The 23,236-nt window shown below is 38.1% G+C and overlaps 1 protein-coding gene across 1 annotated transcript in view; it reads right to left on the reverse strand.

The window, feature by feature from the left end:
• Positions 1-23,236, reverse strand: part of LOC132316765 (lipoxygenase homology domain-containing protein 1-like) — a 151,967-nt gene that overhangs the window by 32,429 nt on the left and 96,302 nt on the right. Inside the window, exons 26-31 of the mRNA XM_059815620.1 lie at positions 20,313-20,494; positions 19,202-19,288; positions 15,354-15,486; positions 13,850-13,989; positions 7,335-7,587; positions 2,453-2,694 (exon numbers count right to left, since the gene is read on the reverse strand). Of these exons, the coding sequence (XP_059671603.1) occupies positions 2,453-2,694; positions 7,335-7,587; positions 13,850-13,989; positions 15,354-15,486; positions 19,202-19,288; positions 20,313-20,494 (1,037 nt within the window). The remainder of the gene's footprint in view (positions 1-2,452; positions 2,695-7,334; positions 7,588-13,849; positions 13,990-15,353; positions 15,487-19,201; positions 19,289-20,312; positions 20,495-23,236) is intronic.

The following is a 23,236-nucleotide window of genomic DNA, read 5'->3' on the forward strand; positions in this document are numbered from 1 at the left end:
ACAGCACAAGACATACTATTAAACAGCTATGACACATCCTCTCAATATTAAAAAAGAAGAGGAAATACATTTTTCTAAAATGTTTTTGAAAGCAGCCTTTTAAAAGAGAAGGACTACATATATTTCCCAATTAAAAATAATTAAAATGTTGTCAACATTATTGCTGTAGAGACTGCAGTAAGGGAAAGAAATACTTGGAATGGTTCAAAAAGCCTCCTTTATGTAACCTATTCATCCAGCACATGGAAGAAAAAGAAGTGTTGATATGCCCATTTCAGCTTGTGAGAAATGTCAATATGCCACAACATTTTTCAGGGCAGAATGTTTTCTCATTCTAAGTAATGGGAGAAAGAAAATGAACTGTTTCCAGAAAAAAATGAAAAACAGAAATTAAGAATGTTCTATGGCATGAATATATATCTGTACATATGTATCGTATGAATATATAGAGTATGTTACTAAATATTTTTAATCTCTATGAAATTCTGTATATAAAGTAATAAAAGGGTGATTCTGAGCTAGGTAGCTTAGTTGTATTATAAGAAAACACATCTTAATAATGAGGTGTCTTACACTGTGGTACTACCAGCTACACTAAGAGATAAAGTACCATTTTCTAAACTATATAAAGCTAGACCAGACATCATATTTGAAAATATGTTGCAGGAAGTAACGCTGCTTTGAAAAGGGCACAGAGAATTCAATCATACGTTTCTTCATTACCTAACTCACTAAAAAGACCAAACCCTTAACCCAGTACGCTCAACCATCTTTGGTTAGCAATTGTCACTGGGGGATGGTAGCATTATTTTGACTTCAAAAGACTCCTATTATTTTTCATTATGTCAGACACATTGAAAAGATTTTTTTAAAACGCAGTGTAATGTATAATGTTAATACAATTTCCCTTTCATGCTAAGATCTACATTCCTGTGCTTTATTTCTTCAAGAAGTGAAAGAAGCAAGAATAAAGATGTTAGCTATTACATGCTTCAGAAATAAGGCATATCTTAATTAATTTTGTTCTGGACATTATTTTATAATGATTTTAATTTCCTCAAAAACATCAAGAGAATTATTCTGCAGTTATGGTTATAAAAGTGAATTCTGAATCTAAATATGGATTTCAACCAACTGCACCTGCATTTACTTGTGCTAGAAGGCAGAAATCTCAGACTCTCTGTGAGGTGCAAACTTGTAAAATCAAAATAAAATATCATAGAAATGACCATCCTCGTTCTAACCAGCAGTGTAAATAGACAGCTAGCCTGTCTTTAATAACAGATATTATCCACAACCTCTTATACCAACCTAGTTGTTTCATACAAAGATTCAGTCAGTCCTGCTATGGAGTCCGTGGAATAACAGAGGAAACGTCTTCCTAAAACCCCAATTATTTACATATACCCCAAAGCAGGGAGGTATTTTATTTTCTTTCTCTTTCTAATCCTACCTAATGTAAACGTGCATCGTTTCCTTACTTGTTATTTTTTTCTAACTCAGCTTTGAGTCATTGTTCTGAGATAATGAAGTAAAACAGACTAATAGATGTCACTGTTTTCAACTGCCAAGTTTCCATTCCGAAATTTTTAGTGTGATCCACTGTCTCCTACAATATCCAAGAAGCAGTCTTAATTTTATCAATAGATTTGTTAGATGATGATTTCATCTGCCTACGAAGATGAAATTAACAACCTGCCTACCATTTAAATGTCAGGGGGTTCAGCTCACTAATATCATATATTGGACAGGAAAATATTTTTTTTCCTCCAGTTTTTAATGAGAACAAAATACAAAAATTAATGGACAAAAGCGTGCCTGCAATTCGAAATAAGATGATTCTTTCCCTTAGACTTTTTTTTTCATTTTGCCAGCATAAGACGATAAAGATATTTTTTGTATAGTGAAGTGCCACAGCAATTTCAGTGCAATGTCAGATTTTAGCTTCATCATCTTGGACATCAGAAGAAAGATTGTCACTTTTGCTATTCACTTCTTTTTTTCACATGCCAACTTAAAAGGCAGAGATTTTCATCAAAAGGCATTTCTAGTGTCTGGCTTAATTATTTGCCTTGGATTACTGGGTCTACAACATGTAACAGCCAATTTGGAATTATGTAAATACTGCAATGTATGCCAGTGGGTACAGTTCTGAAAAGACACCACTTGATATGCTATAGATGATTGCACATTTGTATATATGGCCTCCAGAAATCCACCTAAGTTTACAAGATTTTTGTTATCCTTAGATATCCTAGTAAGTGTTTTGAGCAGACTCTGAAGTTATCACTCTACAAGTGTTGTTACAAGATGCACTTACTTTTGTAAATTAAAAAATATGTAAAGTTAGACAGAACTGGAAACTGGAAGCAATAACCGTAGAATATGAAAAAAGGAGAATTTTACAATAAAGACAAAATAAGTAATTGCTTTAGTTTTGGGGCTTTTTTACCTCATGACAATGCCAAGTATCTCCTTCTCCAGCTTCTTCAATTTCTAGGCGAACTTTGAATATAGTATTGAATTTCTTATTTAGTTCAATTGAAGTCTCATAAATCTGATTTTTTTTAAGGGATCCTTTGGGGAATACAACTGAAGTACAGGTACCTTTTTCACCACATACAGTTAGAGACATTTTAGGATTCATGGAACTAGAACAAATATCACTAGTTGTGACAAGGACATCCCAAGTACCTGTTGAAACAAAATGGGTTTGCTGAATATCCAAAATAATACAACAATTTGTAACAGGTTGAGTTAGTGAGTGACTAGCAACACATTCCCACCTTTGCACTGAGCTAAAATATTGGCATGTAACAGGTTCACTCATTATCATTGATTTAGTGAGAAGCAGATTTGGACACCAGCCCTTCCGTAGTGATAACTGACCCTTTAGAGATGGGCCAGTCCAGTAGCACTATGCAGGTAAGACTGCCAGTTCCGTATTAGAGACTTATGAAGAGTCATGCCAATCTGTTGATTCTTTCCCCTCATAAATGTTTCCTCTGATGATTTTAAATTTTTTTCTTACTAATCACCACTCAAAAGCATCATATTTTCTACTAGATAGTACTGGCTATCAGATTTGCCTTTGGTCAGGGGAGGGTATGTTTTAATTTTAACTTTTTGAGGAGCTACTTAAACTAGAATGTTAAAATTTGCTACATATATTCTATAACAAGATGTTGATGAGATAAACTGGTTCAGAGCTTGAACTGTGATATTTTTATCACAGATCACCACAATTACCATGCCAGCACAGTACAAAACTTTGTCCATTTCTTCTGTGAAGAATTGATGTTTGCTGAGATATTAAAAATAGTCCTATATATAACAGCACATAGATTTGCCTACTTTAGGGACACAGAAAACACTCAAACTCAGCAGTTTTACTTTTAAAAAAAAATTGCAAAATTACATTTAAAAAAATAGTAGCTCATGTTCAAACTAAAGGTCTGGTTTGAAGCACTTAGTCTCTTAAACATTCTAGATGAATTGGCAGTCACCTGAGGGCTCATGAGGACTGCAGACTGATACCAGCTAGGCTCCTGAGTAACTTCTGCAACTCTATACTGAACAAATATTTAGTTAAACCTCCAATCAACAAGACAGTTTTCAGGATCAGAAACATGTACCCATCAAAAAAATCCCACTGATTTAGCTACTTTTAACATTTTAATTCATGTTAATAGAATATATGGAAAATTCAGGGCTACCAAAACCATGTTCTCCAGTTTAAAAAATCATGACTTCTACAGAGAGGCTTTGGTTGCCTGGGCTGGTGCAGAATTGAGCATGACCATTATTTTTATTAAGGTAACTTAGCTCTATTTATGCAAAGTGAGGCAAAGTATGGATTCAGTAATTTCAAATAACTATTTTGTAAAACAAGGTATTTTACTTTGAGTAATGGAAACAGTGACTTTCTGAGTTTGTGTCCATAGTCCTGTAAAGTCCAGCTTCCTAACCACAACAGGCAAATCTTTATCTCCTACTATAAACTAATGCAAATAAAGCTTTATTACTTTAGATTAGGTGAGGATCTCTGCCATAAATTCAGGACTTGGTGAAGGTAAAAAGTTAGTACTCACCATGTTTAAAAAAAATCTAAAATAACTTCAGATGTTATGACTTTATGGATAATCATAAATAGCTAGCATTTTCCTGCCTATAAACCTTAAAATATAAATGAAACCCATGATATCCCTGACAAAATGGAAGTAAAATGAAAATTTAGCATATCCCCTGTGACATAATCCAAGATTTTTTAGCCCTTTAATACTGAAATATTAAGCCTTTAAACTATCAGTGTATAGCTGCCTAGGAAGACTGAATGGAAGGACTATCTCTATTGGATCATACATTACCATACGCTGCTATGACATGCTAACTGTATTGTATAATCTCGGATAAATTTGTCAAGATCAAATTTAAAAGCAGCTACATTAAGTTTCTTTCCTTCTCTTTAGTTAAGTCTAAAAGAGAGCTATGCTAAAAATTCATTCTTTCTTTGTCTCTTTTCACAGAATGGCATTAACGGACTGCTGAAACCCATTTATTTTTACGACAACTTTGTCCATTAGCTTAAATAACTCTTGTCCCTCCTTGATGTGTAAGTCACCATTAATTTGATAGATCACAACTGTGTTCACTTTGAGCATTTAATTTGCTAGTCTGAATATGTTAAGTTTTTTCAATACCCTTTCACAACAAGGACTTGCCGTATTCCCAGTCATCATGTCTTCTTTACAGCTATTTCAGCTTGAACCAGTCCTTCTGGACTGAGGTGACCACAATTGCACACAGCATTCCTGGTGAAATACCACTGTTTCTCTGTAGTGGTATTAATTCTTTTCTGTCTTCACTGGTAATGCCTACATACATTGTGGAAATTAGGAACCTGTACCAGAATTAAGATCTCAAATATTTAGTTGGGTTTACACCTAATTGTATTCAAGCTTTGTGCTACAGAATTCGGTTCCATCGCTTTCCTCCAGTTCTCAAAGTTTATCACACAACCTCTTCATCTCCTGATAGTACTCTCAGCTTTGAAGCACCAACAGATTTCATCAGCATATTAATTCTCTCTTCTCCAGCTCTTTACAATTCTTCCTTTTACTATTACTTTCCACTTTCTTGTTATTACCTAATAATTTCCTATAAAGCAAATAAATTTCAGTACTGAAATATAGAAAGATTAGATGTCATTACATTTCTCGTACTGGAAAATATTTCTAAAGAGCATCATCAACTTTGTTTTACAATCTACTTTTAGTAAAGTCATGATGCAGTCCTTCTAAGTTCCTATTTGCCTCTGTTATCTTAATTATTCTTTTCTTCAAAGTGCATTATAAAGGTTTGCATGTAATCAATTACCAGGTGTATAGTCACCTACATTATGCTTTCTATTTTTTAGATGGAGGTATTACCTTTGCTATTTTTAAGTCATTCCTTTTGTCTTCATAAAATTGTTTAAAATCCTTGCTACTAGATCTGCCACTTCATTTCCCAATTCCTTCAATATTCTGGGCTAATGACTCCTTTGGTTGTCACTGTTTGACTACATGAAACTATTCATGTAGTTCTATTTGCATTTCAGATTTGGTGATTCCTATTAGTAATTTTGGTTTTTCTTCCCTTGCCAACATTATGGTTCCTTAATGAAAACAGAGATCAAGTACTCAATTCATTTAGGGATTTTACCTACACCACCTTCAGTCTGCACTCTATTGTTCCTGTGTAGTTACACATCTTTCCAGGTTCTTTTTATAAGTAAATGATTGAAGAACCTTTACTATTTGTTTTAATTCTTTTATAAAATCTGACTCAGCTTGACATTTATTAAGTACCATTGTATCCATATACTTTCTGACCTCTAAGGTATAGCGCTCTTTGCTGATCAGTCTTGTATTTCTCCATTCTTTATAGGCTGTCTGCTTACTTGTCATATTCTTTTTAAAATTATTATACACCCAGACCAGAACTGATATTCAATAGATACAGAGCTGAGTATTAATAATCATAGGCTGGAAAATATTAGCAAGTCTGCACTCAAATTTTTGAGCACTATGTGTGTGTGGGAAACAGAGGAAGGAAAATGTTTTTGCATAGCTACGTTCAGACACTAATTAAGGTGCATAAACAGGGATGCAAGATTTCTCTCACTTTTCATATTATCAGTGAAGAAAGATGCGACAGACTCTGACCAGCCTTGGGCTTCTGCTCTGAATGATCCCCAGGAGATGCCTGCCTCGCTCTGTGGATTATGTAGGGCACCTATGGAATCTACTTTTTTAGAGACCTGGAATACTTGCAGTGGTGCAATACAGCTATTTCTTATTCTGAAGTTGTCACTACTCTAGCTGCTTATCCTGTGCTTGTATTTCCATGGTATTCTGTCCTTCTGTTGTCTCAGCGACATTATTTTTCTATTTCCTTAGATGATATAAGATATTCGCTACTAGACTAAGTACAGGTAGCTAAATATGAGCATACACACTACCAATTGTGTCTGCAACTATGTATAATATAAAACTCTCGGAGCATAAAATGAAATATCCATGAGCATAGAAATTAATAAAGATCAGTTTACAAAACTGCTGATACAGAATGCAAATTCACACCTTCAGATGTTAAACTTTACATAGTTTGGTCTACCAGTTCTGATTCAGATTTCATAAATGGACCCAAACCAACATTCTACACCACTTCAAAAAAGACATGTGAGAGAGCTAAGAAATCCAGTACCCTGGTAAAGCATAAAAGACTTACATTTTCAGTGCCTAAGTTGTTTCTGAATTTTGGTCTTTTTTTCATTAAACAATTTGAATAGGATATTGAGTTCAGGTCAACTAATTATTTGCAAGAACTTGTGCCATTGATGTAAGTAAGAAAGAAAACTGCAGATAAAAGCAAATGCTTTCTGCAAATATGTGAACATACAGGAAAATCTCATTCTGCTAAAAAAGTTTTCGTTCTCTTCTTGTGATTTCATTACTGTTGCAGGAGCCTTCTGCTCTGCATTGACTACCATATGGAACAACCCACCTCTTTCTCCTTCAGCTTTTTTCTATCCTCAACTAAAAACATAGTTCCTTCATTGCCTCCATCACTTAATATCTCCCTTCTGCTCTAGTCTTTCTTCCCTGAACATTATAATTGTATTTAGCAGCTCTGGAATGTGTTTGGAGAGAAAATTTGTGTGAGAGTTGCAACTCACATTTAATCTATATCATTCCTGTATTTTTGTTTTAGTCTTAGAAATAACCCAAAAAATAATATGAATTACAATTAAAACAAAAGCTGGAATGAGCTTTGATGATTTTGGACCTTACCATATATCTTTCCTGTCAACATCCCATTCCTGACTTTTCCAAGAAGTTTCAACATTCGTTCCATCTGTGCATCACCAACTCCACTGTCTAACCATTGCTGGCAAAGAAATGCGTATTGGCCATCATTCTTGCCTGATTCATGGATGACAATTTGGTCCAGGTACCATCCAGCTCCATAACCCACGTTATGGTGCTCAACAAGCACTTTGCTTAACTGTCCAAGGTCTACTGCTCTCATTTCAGAGATACAAACCTGAGAAGGTAAAAGCAAAATGAATAGCAATCTGGTTAAACCATATATTTTATCATCCGTCTTTAAGAATATTATGTTTGGAAAGACAGATTCCTTTCAGTGCTGAAGTATCTTTTCCTTTCTAATGGTAGGGAAAGATATTATAAGCTGACATTCATATTTGGAGACCCTGTTCAGAAAATATGTGGATCCTTGAACATGTACATTTTTCCTTTTTCATGATCACTGCATCCCAGGCTTTATTATGAAAAACATCCCACTATTTTGGGTAGAAAGAAACCTCTGATCATTAATTTACTTACAGAAGTCTCATGAAAATTGAAGTTCAACCAATCCCTCATAATTGAAACAAAGGGAGTGCTTCAAATATCAGGATAGGCCTAGTAAATTAAACTTTGGTGTAGATAAGGCATTTTATTTTTAAACATTTCAAAGTCTTTTATATTCTAAGACATCCTATTTTTCAAATGGGAAATGTCATATTATTCAACTCTAAACAGAAATACTGACACTGTTGATGACTATGCAAACAAAGGAAGGTACTGACATTAGAAACTATAACTAAGGCTGTGCACGCATACAGGCAAGAATTGATGTGCTCTTCAGATGTAAATAGACATCTGTTTAAATATTGCTACTGCTACCAGTAAACAAAAGCTAAATGGCAACTGCACTAGTGCATGTTGGGATGAATAAATTATGTGAGTGAGAGAATGAATGTGTTCTGTGCAAGAGATAATATGAGTGGGTGGGTAGGTACATGGGCATGTGTGTGGGTGACATTAAAAAAAACCCAGATGGATAGTAGAAACAGACGCTATAATTTTTATTTGCTGCCAGCCAATTTACCACCAGGCAGGAAAAAGCATGAGGACCAGAAAGCAACAAAGGAAGAGATGATTTTTAGAAAGAATTATGTCGTCTGGTCCATTCTCTTGTCTGTGTCAGACTATTCTCTACAATGTGCTCAGAAGAAGAACACATCAGAGTTATTATTCCTATCACAGTCTTAGGACTTCCAGCATTCTTACCTTGTTATAGCCACAATCTCCCCAAACAGTTACCATGGCAAGTTATACCCCTTCATGTAATGCATATGTAGCCCAAAATAAGATCTAGCTGTGAGAAACATCTTGTAAATAACTTTTTGGGAGCACTCATTGCTTTTTAATTTTATTCTTTGTAGTTCCAAGCCAAATATAATTTTCTTGTCAGTCTACATGACCCTTGACTTAGAGGAAATAGCCTGTATTGCTAATATTCATGTTCCTTCACAGCTAACTTTATCTGAAAAAGGGACCTATCATTAGTCTCATTCTTTGTGATAATAATTAACAGTCATTAGACAACAGTGGTCATAATCACCCATTGTTATCAATGAATTCTCATAATAATACATTAAATTGCCTACTCCCTCAGCATTAGAAAGAATGTACTTTTGGTTGATGTCATTACATTTCTTTTTTTTTCCCCCTCAGTATAAAGACATTTGGAACTGCATTAAACACACTACTGGAAGTGTAATTAATGAAAGCCAAAAGGATTTTATTGAAATTGTCTGGCTTTAGATAAAGTGTTAGCTAGGCAAAATTACAATCCCCATTTATTTAACCCACTAAACTGGTGAACAAGTTAGACATAAAATTACTTAAATAAATATACAACCAGCCTTACTTTCTGCAGTAATTAAATCAACTTTACTTTGTTTTTTTACACTTCATTGCAATTTACTGTCTTCCTAGCTTTTCCTTATATTCCAGTCCTTTATCAGTCAAGAGTCATCCTTTTTTTCATATGTCAGGTTTCCTTAACTTTGTTTTCTTTGCCTGTCCATTCCATATTTTCCAGGGATATTGCTGACGTGATCTTGTCTCTCAAGACAGCTTGCCCTTTACATCCCTTCCTTTCACCTTATATTCTTAGATACTCTCACTAAAACCTCATTCCAACTTTTTAATTGTAAATGTAAAAAGAACATAAGACTGGTAGTAGTGTGTCAGACCGCAGATCCATCTAGTTCAGTATGCTGTTGCCAACAACTACCAATAACAGATTCCTAGGGAAGAATTGAAAAACAGGGCAAATCTATAGAGATGCTTCTTGAATATAAAGTCTCTCAGGCTTTAGCAATTTGTGGTTCAGAGATTTCTTGAGCCAGAGATTGTGTCTTTGCACTTAACAGCCCTCAGTGGAAAGTTGTCTTCCATGAAAATGTGCAATGGCTTTTTGCACCAACATGCATTTTACCATCTGCAACATCTTGTGCAAAAAAATAAAATTGATTAATTATGCACTGTGTAAAAAGCCACCTCCTTTTGTTTTGAATCTGCCACCTGCAGTTTTCATTTAATGCTCTTCAGCCCTTTTATTTCATGACAAAGTAGAATTATTCATTTTCTCTATGCCATTTTATATTTGTCTCCCTTTCCCTTCCTCTCATCATCCCTTTTCCAGGCCAAACAGTACTTGTTTACTTAGTTGTTCCTTGTATGGAAGATATTTCATATCACTTTACATTCTTCTTGCACTTCTTAAGACAAGTGAATCAGAACAAAACACAGCTTCTATTATGCATCCACACTAGAGAACTTACCTGGAGGCATGACTGTATTTTCTACTTTGGGGTGGCTGGGTTGTTTCCTTTTTCTAATAATTCCTAAACATTTGATCTGTTCTGTTTTCCTTTGGTTTTGCCTCTACTGAGCACTGGGCTGACATCATTACAGAGCTTTCCTAATGCCAAGGTCACTTTCCTATTGGTAAAAGCTATTTCAGAGCCCATCATTTTGCATGCAAATTTAAGGGGTTTCCCCTCTCACAGCCACTGCTTTTCATTTAGCTACAATGAATTTCGTCTGCCATTTTATTACCCAGTCAATCTGCGTTAGGTCCTTCTGCAATCTCTGCCACCAACTTTCATATTTGTTATCTTAAATAAATTAGTATCATCAGAACACTTTGCCATTTCACTGCTCAACACTTTCCCAAGAACCTATTGCACAATGAAGAACATAAATATACACAAAATATCTAAGCTGAAGAAAACTCATTGTCCATAGTACAAAAATAGCACACCTAAAACAAAGGATCTGCTTGAGAAGACACTCAGCACTCTTCTCTATTGCTCAATATTGTGGCTCTGATTTCTTTAACACTAGGAGCTGTGTCACTGACTCTGTATTAACATCCAGCTTGAAAGTGCCGTGTAAATTATTTCTTTTTAGACCTCTTCTCTAGGTTATGTCACAAACTATGTACCTTTATGTCTTTTATTAACTCTTCTAATTGCCTATAAACATTTGCCCTCAAAAATGCCAAGAATTAACCCGTATTTTTAATAATATCATCCTGGCAATCAACATCACACACCTCTTCCTAAGTTTTAATAGTGCAGTTTGGACTAAGGCAGCAGGATTCTGCAAACAATGACATCTTGTCATGGTTTAGTCCAGCCGGACTAATCACCACACAGCCACTCACTCACTCCCCTTCCTCAGCTGGACAGGAGAGAGAAAATATGATGAAGGGCTCATAGGTCGAGACAAGGACATAGGGAGATCACTCACCAATTACCATCATGGGCAAAATAGGCTTGACTTAGGGAAATTAGTTTAATTTATTACCAATCAAAATCAAGAGTAGGATGATGAGAAATAAAACCAAATCTTAAAAACACCTTCCCCCCACCCCTCCCTTCTTCCCGGGCTCAACTTCATTCCCGATTTTCTCTACCTCTTCCCCCTGAGCGGCGCAGGGGGACAGGGAATGGGGGTTGTGGTCGGTTCATCACACGTTGTTTCTGCCGCTCCTTCCTCCTCACACTCTTCCCCTGCTCCAGTGTGGGGTCCCTCCTACGGGAGACAGTTCTCCACAAACTTCTCCAATGTGGGCCCTTCCCACGGGCTGCAGGTCTTCATGAACTGCTCCAGCATGGGTCCTTTCCACTAGGTGCAGTCCTTCAGGAACAGACTGCTCCAGTGTGGGTCCCCCACAGGGTCACAAGTCCTGCCACCAAACCTGCTCCAGCGTGGGCTCCTCTCTCCACGGCTCCACAGGTCCTGCCAGGAGCCTGCTCCAGCGTGGGCTTCCCACAGGGTCACAGCCTCCTTCGGGCATCCACCTGCTCCTGCATGGGGTCCTCCATGGGCTGCAGGTGGATATCTGCTCCACCATGGACCTCCATGGGCTGCAGGGGACAGCCTGCCTCACCGTGGTCTTCATCACAGGCCGCAGGGGAATCCCTGCTCCGGCACCTGGAGCACCTCCTCCCCCTCCTTCTTCTCTGACCTTGGTGTCTGCAGAGTTGTTTCTCTCACATATTCTCGGTCCTCTCTTCTCTGGCTGCCGTTTCCCAGTTTTTCCCCCCCTTCTTAAATATGTTATCACAGAGGTGCTACCACTGTTGCTGATGGGCTCAGCCTTGGCCAGTGGCAGGTCCGTCTTGGAGCCGGCTGGCATTGGCTCTATTGGACATAGGGGAAGCTTCTAGCAGCTTCTCACAGAAGCCACCCCTGTAGCCCCCCTGCTACCAAAACATTGCCACGCAAACCCAATACACATCTTTTTAAAAAAAAAGGTTGCAAGAGACTATAAGAAAGAGAAAAAAAAACATTCCTAAATACTTTGGGTGGGAAGACTATGGCCAAATTATTAAACATCTCCCAATGCATAGTAAATTCACTAGGTACCAGGACACTAAATAACTGTTATGAATCTAGAACTAGGTTATTGCTATCAAAAAGAGAGATTAAGCATATTTTTAAAAGATGTATTTAATCTACCCCAGTAGTAAATAAAAAGGGAGGTGAATTTCATTGAATATATATGCTTACCTCTTTTCATTCTTGCCTAAACTATTGGTTATCTTCATTTTACAGTGGGAAACAAGGGACACAAAGAAGGTAAAATGAGACATTCAGATCATTGAGTAAACCAGTGGTGGAGCTTAGGAATGAATGTAGGCGTCCTGCCTGTGAGCGCTCTATACGCTATATCACACAGTCCTTTTAAAGCAACAGTTGTCTGAAGATGGCACCTAGAACTAAGCCAAAAGAACTCTGACAAAGAAGAAAAAAGAGAAGCAGAGGAGGTAATGGCAAATTTTTAAAGAGATTGCAAATTATTACCGAAGAGTCAGAAAAAGATATAGGAAAGTGTAAGTAGGATGATTAAAGAGACGTTCTTCTACTCAAGGAACAATGAACAATCCAGCAACAAAACAAGTGCACAGAGGATAGAGGTCTATAAAATCACGAATAGCAAAGAGAGGGTGACAGAGAAAAAAAACATTCACTGTATCTTCCCATAAAAGAAGAAGGGAAATCAGGTGAAACTAGTATGTGGAAGTTTTACATAGGTTGCAGATCAAGTGCAGTCCATACTACCACAGGAGACTGTGGATACTCATCATATATTTAAAAAGAGTTTACACAAGGATGACATGGCCAGTTTCTATGTTTCTGTGCTCAAGAAAATATTTTGACCTTATAAAGCAAATGAAGGAAGAATTGTCTAAGGGCAAGGCTAGCAAAGCAGTGGAACAGGGGGCCTAGGAAAGTTATGGCATCTCAGCCATGCGAGGTCTTAAGAAATGGTAAGAAGTAAGTATAGAGGATCCTGTTTTATTATACAGTGATCAATTGGAACATCTCTTTAAATCCTATCAGTCATATCCGGGCTGAGTCCAGGGTATGTGTGAACATGTTGTGTAGATATAACCATTAATATGGTAATCAGCAAAGGTTGACCAGAAAATTTCTCCTAGGATTTACCTTGTGCGGTTACTGCATGTTTACAAGCAGCTTTACCTGTTTGCAATTCTATATATAAATGGATTAATTAACATACAGTAGTTAACACGTTTAAAACATCTCTTTCAACTATATCTGTACTGATCTTTTAAAAAAACATATTTTAAAGGAACACTCACAGGAAATAGCCCTGATATTTCTATATCAGCTTCACAAATAACTGAAAACTAAGCCACGGAATTTTATATATTGTTGGGTTCAATTCCAGTTTCTAAGAACAGTTACTGATGGTTTGTGGGTTTTAAATCTATTGGTACTTAAACTATTCTTAAACCATAATCCCAATTCACGTAAAATGTCTATACTTAGTAAGCAACACATCTTTTCCACAGGTTACCACGGTGTAACATCAATGCTTGTATTTGATAATTGAAAAGAAATACTGTATTGGAAGAAAGTAATAAAATAAAACACATTAAGCAAACAGGTAAGGGAAATAACTCAGTACTAACCTGTCCTTTTTCAAAATTTGAGTGTCTTAGTCTCCTTTTGCATGAATCTCCCTGCTCTCCAAATACTGTGATAAATACATCTGCATCAGTCCCTGATGCAGGCAATGTTCCTGTATGAACACTGATTGAGTAAAGAACTCCTGTCATGAAAAATCAGTGACACAAGACATTACCAAATCAGACTATTTAGCAAAGTAATTACCAAACATTATAAACCAATTTATTTTAGTTAAAAGATTAATTTCAAGACCAAGGAATGAAGTCTTAGTAATTGACATTAATGTTCTGTCTAAGTTTCATATAGATTGCTAACTATCTCATAACAGCACAGTACAGCATTAGAGATGAAATGTCCTTTATGAATCAATGCAACAATCCATGCTTACATTAAAAAAGGAAAAAGAAAATGTTGTAGTTCTGGACTCTTATCCAATGGTCATTGAAATCAACTGAAAGAATCACACTGATTTTATCAGGCTTTATAAAAGGCCTTGAATTCTTGTAGGAATTAAAGGTCTGAAATTGCGTTAGGATTTATCAACTCTAACATTTTACCAAAGAAAAATCACAGATATAACAGATGAAATCCACTTTTTGTTCTGGATCATCTGAATTCTGGTTTAGTCTGGCATTTTGATAATTATGGCCAATATCAATTAATATGTTCAGGAGAAATGGCTCAGCTATTTATACAGACATGTTATTATTATTCTTCACCACAAAGGATGGCTTGCCATGACTTTTGGCTGATGAGTTATATAGTACGTATTATTTGAGGCAACATGACGGAGGATTTTTTTTATGGGCTCTGTAAGCTCTGTGAAGAATTAAATGTTATAAAAGACTGTTAGGATACATATTTTCATTTGCAGTCTAGCCTTCAGTTAGATATTAAATGCAAAAACTTTTAAATATTTTAACTAAGACTTCTGTTCATAGAGTATAATAAATGAGAATTCTTTTCTAAATATTTTATAAAATGTAATCAGAACAAAGGAAGATGTTATCATATTTTAAATACAATGATGAAATGAAACAGAGTTTCCAGGGCAGAAATGGAGCTTGAAGAAAACCTCAAAAAAGATTGTTTTTTCTTTTTGTGATTCATGCCATTATGACTCTGCACATGCCTTTTTTAAATCTGTGATTTAGTCCCTCACCGGGTGTGAATCAGTCTGGTTTTGAAAATTTGAACAGAAATATGCTAATTAGGCTTTGCGCATTTTTCAGACTTTCAAATTGGTAATTAGCCTAGTGAAAACAATGCGTGTCAGTTGTTTTAAAACAGAAAAAATGCTTGAACAATATACATTTTTAAAGACCACACACAGTTTACACAGGTATATTGAATGAATCTTTAAAAATAATTTTGAGAGGTTTTTTAATATATATAAAAAGTTTTACAATCTTGCCCTTTGCGTTCATCCCGTTAGGCAGTTCACAATTTTGCGTGCATGTGTGTGTGCATTTGCTCATGTATTTATTTTTTAGTTCAGCAGCATACCCCTCAGTGGTGGCTTGTCTGGCTTCACAGCTGCTAGCTCTGTCACAATCTCAGATCCATCTTCTCCAAACAGCCATCGGGCTTCAGTGTGAAAGCCCAACTCTTGTTGCGTGTCCAGGTCCTTTAGCCAAAGCTGCAGGCAGAATCAGAAGAAGAAATCAATTTATCTGAATTATTTCATTTCTTATTTTCATCCCAACATAAACTGACATTTCTTCCTGTTGTTAACGCCTGCACACACTTTATAAAAGCTAACTGATTCTGCATAACAAGAGCTACGGTAGTTGCTGCAAGCCGCTGATTCCGCAGCCTGATGTTTATAGGTGTATTCTTCATTGTATATCAACACAGACATAGGACCCATTTGTAGGGAGCCAATGAAGGATACAGATTAAATTGGCCTGTATATACTTGCAATTTCAGAATGTCAAATGAATGAATACAGTTACATCAATCTTAATAGCATATGCCCATTTTACAAAGACATCTGTTTTGCTGCTTTTTATTTACATATGACTTGCTATATCTCAGCTAGGATTTTCAAAGTTGGAGAAATTAAGTGTCTGGTGGCCTTCAGGGCTCCCTGTGGAAATAAGTTATTTGAAGAATGAATTCCAATAGAAGGTGCAAGCTTCGGTCCAGCTTCATTCCACCTGACTTTACTCAGTGGAGACTGAACAAATTAGGTTCCAAATTTGTGAACTTAGAACCTCCAAACCAACTGAGGAAGCCCAGCTTTGGGACCCCACCTATCCTAGCTACTGAGACAGTCCTTGTGGAGATCACAGTAGGGCAACTCAGATCATGAACATTATCTTAGGTCAGGTTATAATATACAGAATGACAAATTATCAAGCATATGCAGAAATGTTTCTGGTAACTATTACATGCAGGATTGAACTTGATACATAGCTAATGCCTACAAGTTTGCAGAAATGGTTTCTTCAGCCTTTAGAATCTCTTTGTGTAAAAAATATTATAGCCAAGACATTAAAACCAAAACAAAATGGAACAAAAACTTAATTTCATCAAGACATTAAGTCACTGAAATTCTTAGGCAGGGATTCCCAAAATTATTGTGGTAACTTATTACCACTGCTGACACCAGCGGCAGCAACAAAAGTTTGTGGCTCATTGTACAGGATGCATATACCACTGTTTGGAAATCCTGAGTACAGGTTTCCTTACATAGACTTCATGTGCAAGCTTTGAAATGCATAAATATTTATATAATTTAATTATATGATTGAAATTATTAGGAATCTGACAGTTCCACTCTTAAAAATTTTGTCAGACTCTCTTGCTCGTGAATTCCTAGAAATGTAATTACTGAACGTTTTCCATTCCTGCTTATGCTTTGTGCCCCGTGCTTCACAAGATCAGGCACAAAGCTTCCAGATGAAAGTAAACAATTCCCCATGACCATTTCCAGAATTAAACCATTAATTACTTGAATAAACAGTGTTTTTCTTTAGATAGTATTAAATTCCACTAAAATTTCAGCCAGTTGTTTACCTATTTTTTGCACTTGCAATAACTGAATTTTCTCACACTAAATGTCTAACTTCTCATACAAAAATATCCTCCCTGACTTCTATCAACATGAACATCCCTAACTCAATATCAATAAGTATCACAAACTCCTATTAGTATTAAAATTGGACTAAGGGTTACACGCATATGCAGGCAGACAACCTGCAGAAACTGGACTCATAAAAATGAGATATGTAAATTTATGCAGACTTTGACCTTAAAATAAAATGTACCTGACAAATTCTTGTTAGTTCTAAGATAACATCCAAGTGTGAACTTTATTTCCAAGTCATACAGTGTTTCTATATTCTATACGAAAGTAAAAATTATTTTGTGTTTTATTTTGGAAAGGGCTAGAATCTATTTTTAAGCAAGAAAAAACTACTTATTATATAGTATATAAATCTTCAAAAGTTACAGAAAAAACAAATTTTTAGCTCAGGTTGTATCATTTTCTACAGAAGTGTGCAGAAAACCTTAAGAGATAACGGGAAAAACTCTGGTACGCTGAAGCTGCTCTAAACACCAGAATAGAGAAAACAGAGAGTAGCAAAAGGAATGTAGGGATTTTATCTCCTTTTTAGCCTTTGCAGTTTCATCTGTAACCTGTGTTTTTATGAAATTTCTGAAACTTTGGCTATTATTTCTTTCATTTAAGGAGAAAGCAAGGAAGGGAATTCTTTTCAGTTGGGGCTTGGTTTGACCACTGATTCATAGTGAGTTTACACATATTGACTGCCTCCTGTAGTCTTTCTATTTCTATACAGCATCTCTATTTTTTACTGCACTGTGAGAGTCCTATTAAAGTGAAACCAACTTATTACATTTTAGATTATGCTTCCATGTATAAATAATCTATAAATAGACTAATAAATGAGTAACAGATGTTATAAACATATTACTGGCACAAGCAGTATATGTTTTTGTGGCTTATGTTGTGGGTTGTAAGTGCACCAGTAGAAGAGACTACATAGGTCTATAGCAACCTTTTGACTTCTTGTAGATTGTAACAATTTATAGCTACTAATAAACCACTTATTAAACAACTTTTGAAGTATTTAAAAGTATGAACAAAAATCACTTAGCCATTTGCAGAGGGTTTTCTTTGAAAAGAAAGCAGAAAGCACGCTATTATGTTTATGAATTTCCTGCCACGTTTTGAGCCACCAGTTCTGGAGGCTGAAATCTTATGTTACATAATCACACAATGGATATAGTGAAGGTAATGTCAACATATTTTTGCAATGCTTTATCAATGGCCTGGAGATGCATATTTAAAATGAGAAATTAGTTTTGCTTACCTATTCTTTGCAGTCTTGTAGCCTAAACTGAGACTACAAAATTAGCTGACAAAGAACGAATTTGGGGAGAAAATATGAACAAGATAAACTCCTCCTTTATCCTCAGAGGAGCTCATAAACTCAGACTTAATGTTCCTTTGAGTACCATAAACCCATTCAAATTTTAGCCTGGAAGGAAGCTGTCTCTAGCATTTCCCATGAGAACGGTTTCTGGACTGTTTATTCATTTAGGGAATCACCCTTTGATCTTCTAAATCCGTAGTAGGGTTAAGGTACTGTGCAGCCCAGTTCAGAAAAACATTCTTTTACTAACTTCAGAACGATTCAATGCTATGTCCACAATGCTTTTTGGGCCCTTGCCTACAGGGAGAGATCATTGACACAATTTTTTTTGCATTAACCTTCAAATGTAAGTATTTCCCCAAAGCCCAAGTATTATCAGGCCCAACACCTTTCTATTCAATCTTCCTGCTCACTCTGGAGAAAAGTATGTATTTAAAATCTGGTTGAATCATAACTTTGACAACATTAAATCATTTCTCCATCCCTTTTTATGAGAGATCTTAAGTACATATTAAACTACAATCAGATGTTTAAGGCCCACTGATGACCGTGTTGTAATGAATAAATACTAAAGTACCAGCTTAACTGGTTTCCACAAGTAGGTTGCTCTGTGTCAGGAGACTGTCGGTATTTCCATGCAGGGATTAACATTTCCTAACATCAGCAAAAAACACTGCCTTCCACGTCATGATGAGCTATGCAGAATGGATCTGCACATCACTGAATAGGTATAGATATATGCACTTCAGCAGGCACAAACAAGGTAGATCTGTCCACAAAGAGATCTCGAAGCTGTAGGCAACCATCTGTAGATACCAGGTAACTGAGCCAAAAGATGCATGGCCTTGCTAGTGTGGTGCAAAGCGAAGCTAACAATCTGTCTCTCAACAAAGAATATTTATTGGTATTACGAAGAATATTACAAATTTATATGTAGTGTATTTGGAATACCTTGTGAAGTTTAATTCCTTTTGCCAAGCATGGACCAGATAACACAAAGGAAACTTTTGTTATATCTCCAATATCACCAACAGTCAACTGTTAGAAAAATAAAGAAACAAAAAATTAACTATATGTTGTATGTAACAATTTGGATGACATACTTCAAGCCCAGGTAAAAAGATAAGTAGGATAGGTAAAAATACTAGTCAAGGACATTAATGTTAGGGTGAGGAAGTCCCATTAAGATTGCAAGTTCATTTGGACTCACATTTGTATCATAATTTATGATAACTGGAGAACTGGCTGCAGAGCCTAGGCCAACATATGAAAAGCAAGGAAATGCATGGGTGATTTGATATTTCCAAGCTGAATTCATATTACTATTCTTTTCTCTTCACTTTCCTATTTACCTCCTCTCCATCACATCTTTATTCTCAAACTTGAACCAAAATTTTGAACTCAAGATGATTTTTAGCCCCGGCTATTGGTTCTGTTTCAGTTATTCTAGTGCCCAGAAGAAAGGATGGCTGGTTTCCATAAGTCGTATCATACACTGCTGCTTGTAGTTTTTCATCTTGCAGCAGTTAAGCAACTAATGTTTATATTGCCTTTTTGCAAAAGGTGGGTAATGACTTTTTTTTCCCATGTTTAAGAAAAAAAACTTTTGAAAGGGGTGACCCAGGTTTACACACCTGTCCAGAAGCTGCCATTAATTTCATGTGCAAACTACAGAATTTGTATTTGCCCAGGCCCAAGCTCATGGTAGAGAGACAGCGCTTCTAAGTAGTGAAAACAGATTAGTTGAGGTTTGAGAAGTAGAACATAAAGGAAGTATGGAATAGCTTCATTATTTATTGCCTTACTGTTAAGGCCTACTAGTCTTAATACAAAGTTAATGAGGTTTGTCATGTCAAACTTGGCATTTGCTCAAGACAGCTTTCACAAGTGATATGTATTAGCCCACATGTCAGTTCTCCAAGTGTTACTAAAGACATGGAGGTATAAACATTTACTCTGACAAACAAAAAATCATTCCACACAACTTCACATATGTTGGCTACAACTCTTACTTTTCTGAGACTGTTTGGTAAGATTTGTGTGAAATAAAAAAGAAACCAACCAAAAATGGATTATCATTCAGATTCTGAACTTTCTCTGCAGGGGATTTCCCTTTTCTTCCAAATACAACAACTTGAATATCAGGAACATCTTCTGGTACTTGTGTACAGTGCACCCATGTTTGCCATCGTCCTCTGCTTTTAGTATCAAATTTTTTGGTGAGAAGAGATGTCACAGATGTTTCTACAATGAAAATAAACACATATTCAGAGCCCCTGTCTAAGTTGTAAGGCAGTATAAGCCAAAAGATACAAGATTACATTGCCTGGTAGTCCTGGATCTAGCACAGGCAAGTGCAGCAAGGGACAAGAGTGGCAGCGGCCTAAGCCCCTCACGTACAAGAGCAGCCCCCAGGAAGCGCAAGTGACCCAGAACGCGGCAAACAGGACGTGGCACATCAGAATGGCACGGCGCGTCAGTTTGCGCGTCAGTTCGCGCAGGCAGGGTGTGCGCGGAAGGCGTGCGGGCAGGGCGCAGTCCGCCCTCCTGGCTCTGGAGTCTCTCTCGAGGAGTGGTCATCGCCTTCCCAGAAGAGGCCCAGCTATGGTCGCCACTTGGCTGAAAGCCATTGCCAGAAGGAATGTGGCGACTCAGAGCAAGCTCCCACCCAAGCACATGGCTGCCCAGGCCTCTGGCTGCAGGGAGTGCCTGAGCCTGTCGCTGGTGCCGGAGGCCAGGGGAGACAACACCTGTGTGCGGTGCGACCAGGTGAACGATCTGCTCAGCCTGGTGGCCGAGCTGAAAGAGGAAGGGGAGAGGCTGAGGAGTGTCAGGGAGGGTGAGAGGGAGACAGACTGGTGGAGCCATGCCCTACCGTCCCTGAGGGAAAGGCAGAGGATGGAGGCTTCACAAGAAGCAGAGGATCCTTTACCCTCTTGTCACCGGGCAGAAGGAGGGGACCTAAGAGACGAAGGTGAATGGGAACAGGTCCCTGCTCGGGGCAGCAGGCAAATCCCCTCCCGGCCTCCCTCACCTTCCCAGCTGCCCCTACACAACAGATATGGGGCTCTGGAACTTGAGGGCCAGGCTAACGAGGACATAGATAAAAGTACATCCAGGGGGTTGCCTAGGGTGAGTCAGCCAGCCCCACGCATCACAACTACCTCTACTAAGACAAAAAGGAGGGTAATTGTCATAGGTGATTCCCTCCTGAGGGGAACAGAGGGTCCAATATACCGACCAGACCCAACCCACAGGGAAATCTGATGCCTCCCTGGGGCCCGGGTGAGAGAGGTCAGTAGGAAACTCCCTGGTCTGGTACGGCCCACCGATTACTACCCGCTGTTGGTTTTGCAGGTTAGCAGCGATGAGATTGTGCAAGAAGTCTAAAAGTGATTAAAAGGGACTTTAAAGCACTGGGGCGACTGGTTGAAGGATCAGGAGCACAGGTAGTGTTTTCCGCAATCCCTTCAGTGGCGGGGAGGAATGCTGATAGGAATAGGAAAGCGAACATGGTCAACGCGTGGCTCAGAGGCTGGTGCCATCAGCAGAGTTTTGGGTTTTTTGATCACGGGACGGTTTACACAGCACTGGGCCTGCTGGCAGCAGATGGAGTTCAACTATCCCCAAGGGGGAAAAGGATACTCACTTATGAGCTGGCGAGCCTCATCCAGAGGGCTTTAAACTAGATTTGAAGGGGGAAGGAGGTGAAACTAGGCTCACTAGAGATGAGTCTAGAGGTGGCATGCCCATGTTTGGGGCAAAATCGATAGCCCAGCTCAAGTGCATCTACTCCAGTGCACACAGCATGGGCAGCAAACAGGAGGAGCTGGAAGCCATTGTGCAGCAGGACAGCTATGACGTAGTTGTCATCACAGAAACAGGGTGGGATGACTCGCATGACTGGAATGCTGCAATGGATGGCTATAAGCTCTTCAGGAGGGATAGGCAAGGAAGGAGAGGTGGTGGGGTGGCTCTGTATGTTAGGGAGTGTTTTGATTGTATAGAACTCAATGATTGTGAGGACGAGGTTGAGTGCTTAAGGGTAAGGATGAGGGGGAACGCTAACAAGGCAGATATCCTGCTGGGTGTCTGTTACAGACCACCCAACCAGGATGAAGAGGCGGACGAAGCATTCTACAAGCAATTGGCAGAAGTCTCACAGTCGCAAGCCCTTATTCTTGTGGGGCACTTCAACTTACCGGATGTCTGCTGGAAATACAACACAGCAGAGAGGAAACAGTCCAGGAGGTTCCTGGAGTGTGTGGAAGATAACTTCCTGAGACAGCTGGTAAGTGAACCTACCAGGGGAGGTGCCCTGCTTGACCCGCTGTTTACAAACAGAGAGGGTCTGGTGGGACAAGTGAAGGTCGGAGGCCGTCTTGCGCTTAGTGACCATGAAATGATAGAGTTTTCAATTTTTAGCCAAGTAAGGAGGGGGGTCAGCAAAACCACCATGATGGACTTCCGAAGGGCAGAGTTTGGCCTGTTCAGGACACTGGTTGAGAGGGTCCCTTGGGAGATGGTCCTGAAGGGCAAAGGGGTCCAGGAAGGCTGGACATTCTTCAAGAAGGAAACCTTAAAGGCGCAGGAGCAGGCAGTCCCCACATGCCGTAAGAAAAGCCAGCGGGGAAGACAACTGGCCTGGCTGAACAGGAGCTTTTGCTGAGACTCAGGAAAAAAAGAAGAGTTTATCATCTTTGGAAGAAGGGGCAGGCAAGTGAAGAAGAGTACAAGGATCTCGTTAGGTCATGCAGAGAGTGAATTAGAAAGGCAAAAGCCCAGCTAGAGCTCAATCTGGCCACAGTCATAAGGGATAAAAAAAATGTTTTTACAAATATATTAACAACAAAAAGAGAGCCAGGGAGAGTCTCCATCCTTTACTGGATGCGGGGGGGGGAACATTGTCACGAAGGATGAGGAAAAGGCTGAGGTACTTAATGTCTTCTTTGCCTCAGTCTTTAATAGCCAGACCAGGTATCCTCA

This window comes from Gavia stellata, chromosome 3 (assembly GCF_030936135.1).
Source record: "Gavia stellata isolate bGavSte3 chromosome 3, bGavSte3.hap2, whole genome shotgun sequence".
NCBI classification, from domain to species: domain Eukaryota; kingdom Metazoa; phylum Chordata; class Aves; order Gaviiformes; family Gaviidae; genus Gavia; species Gavia stellata.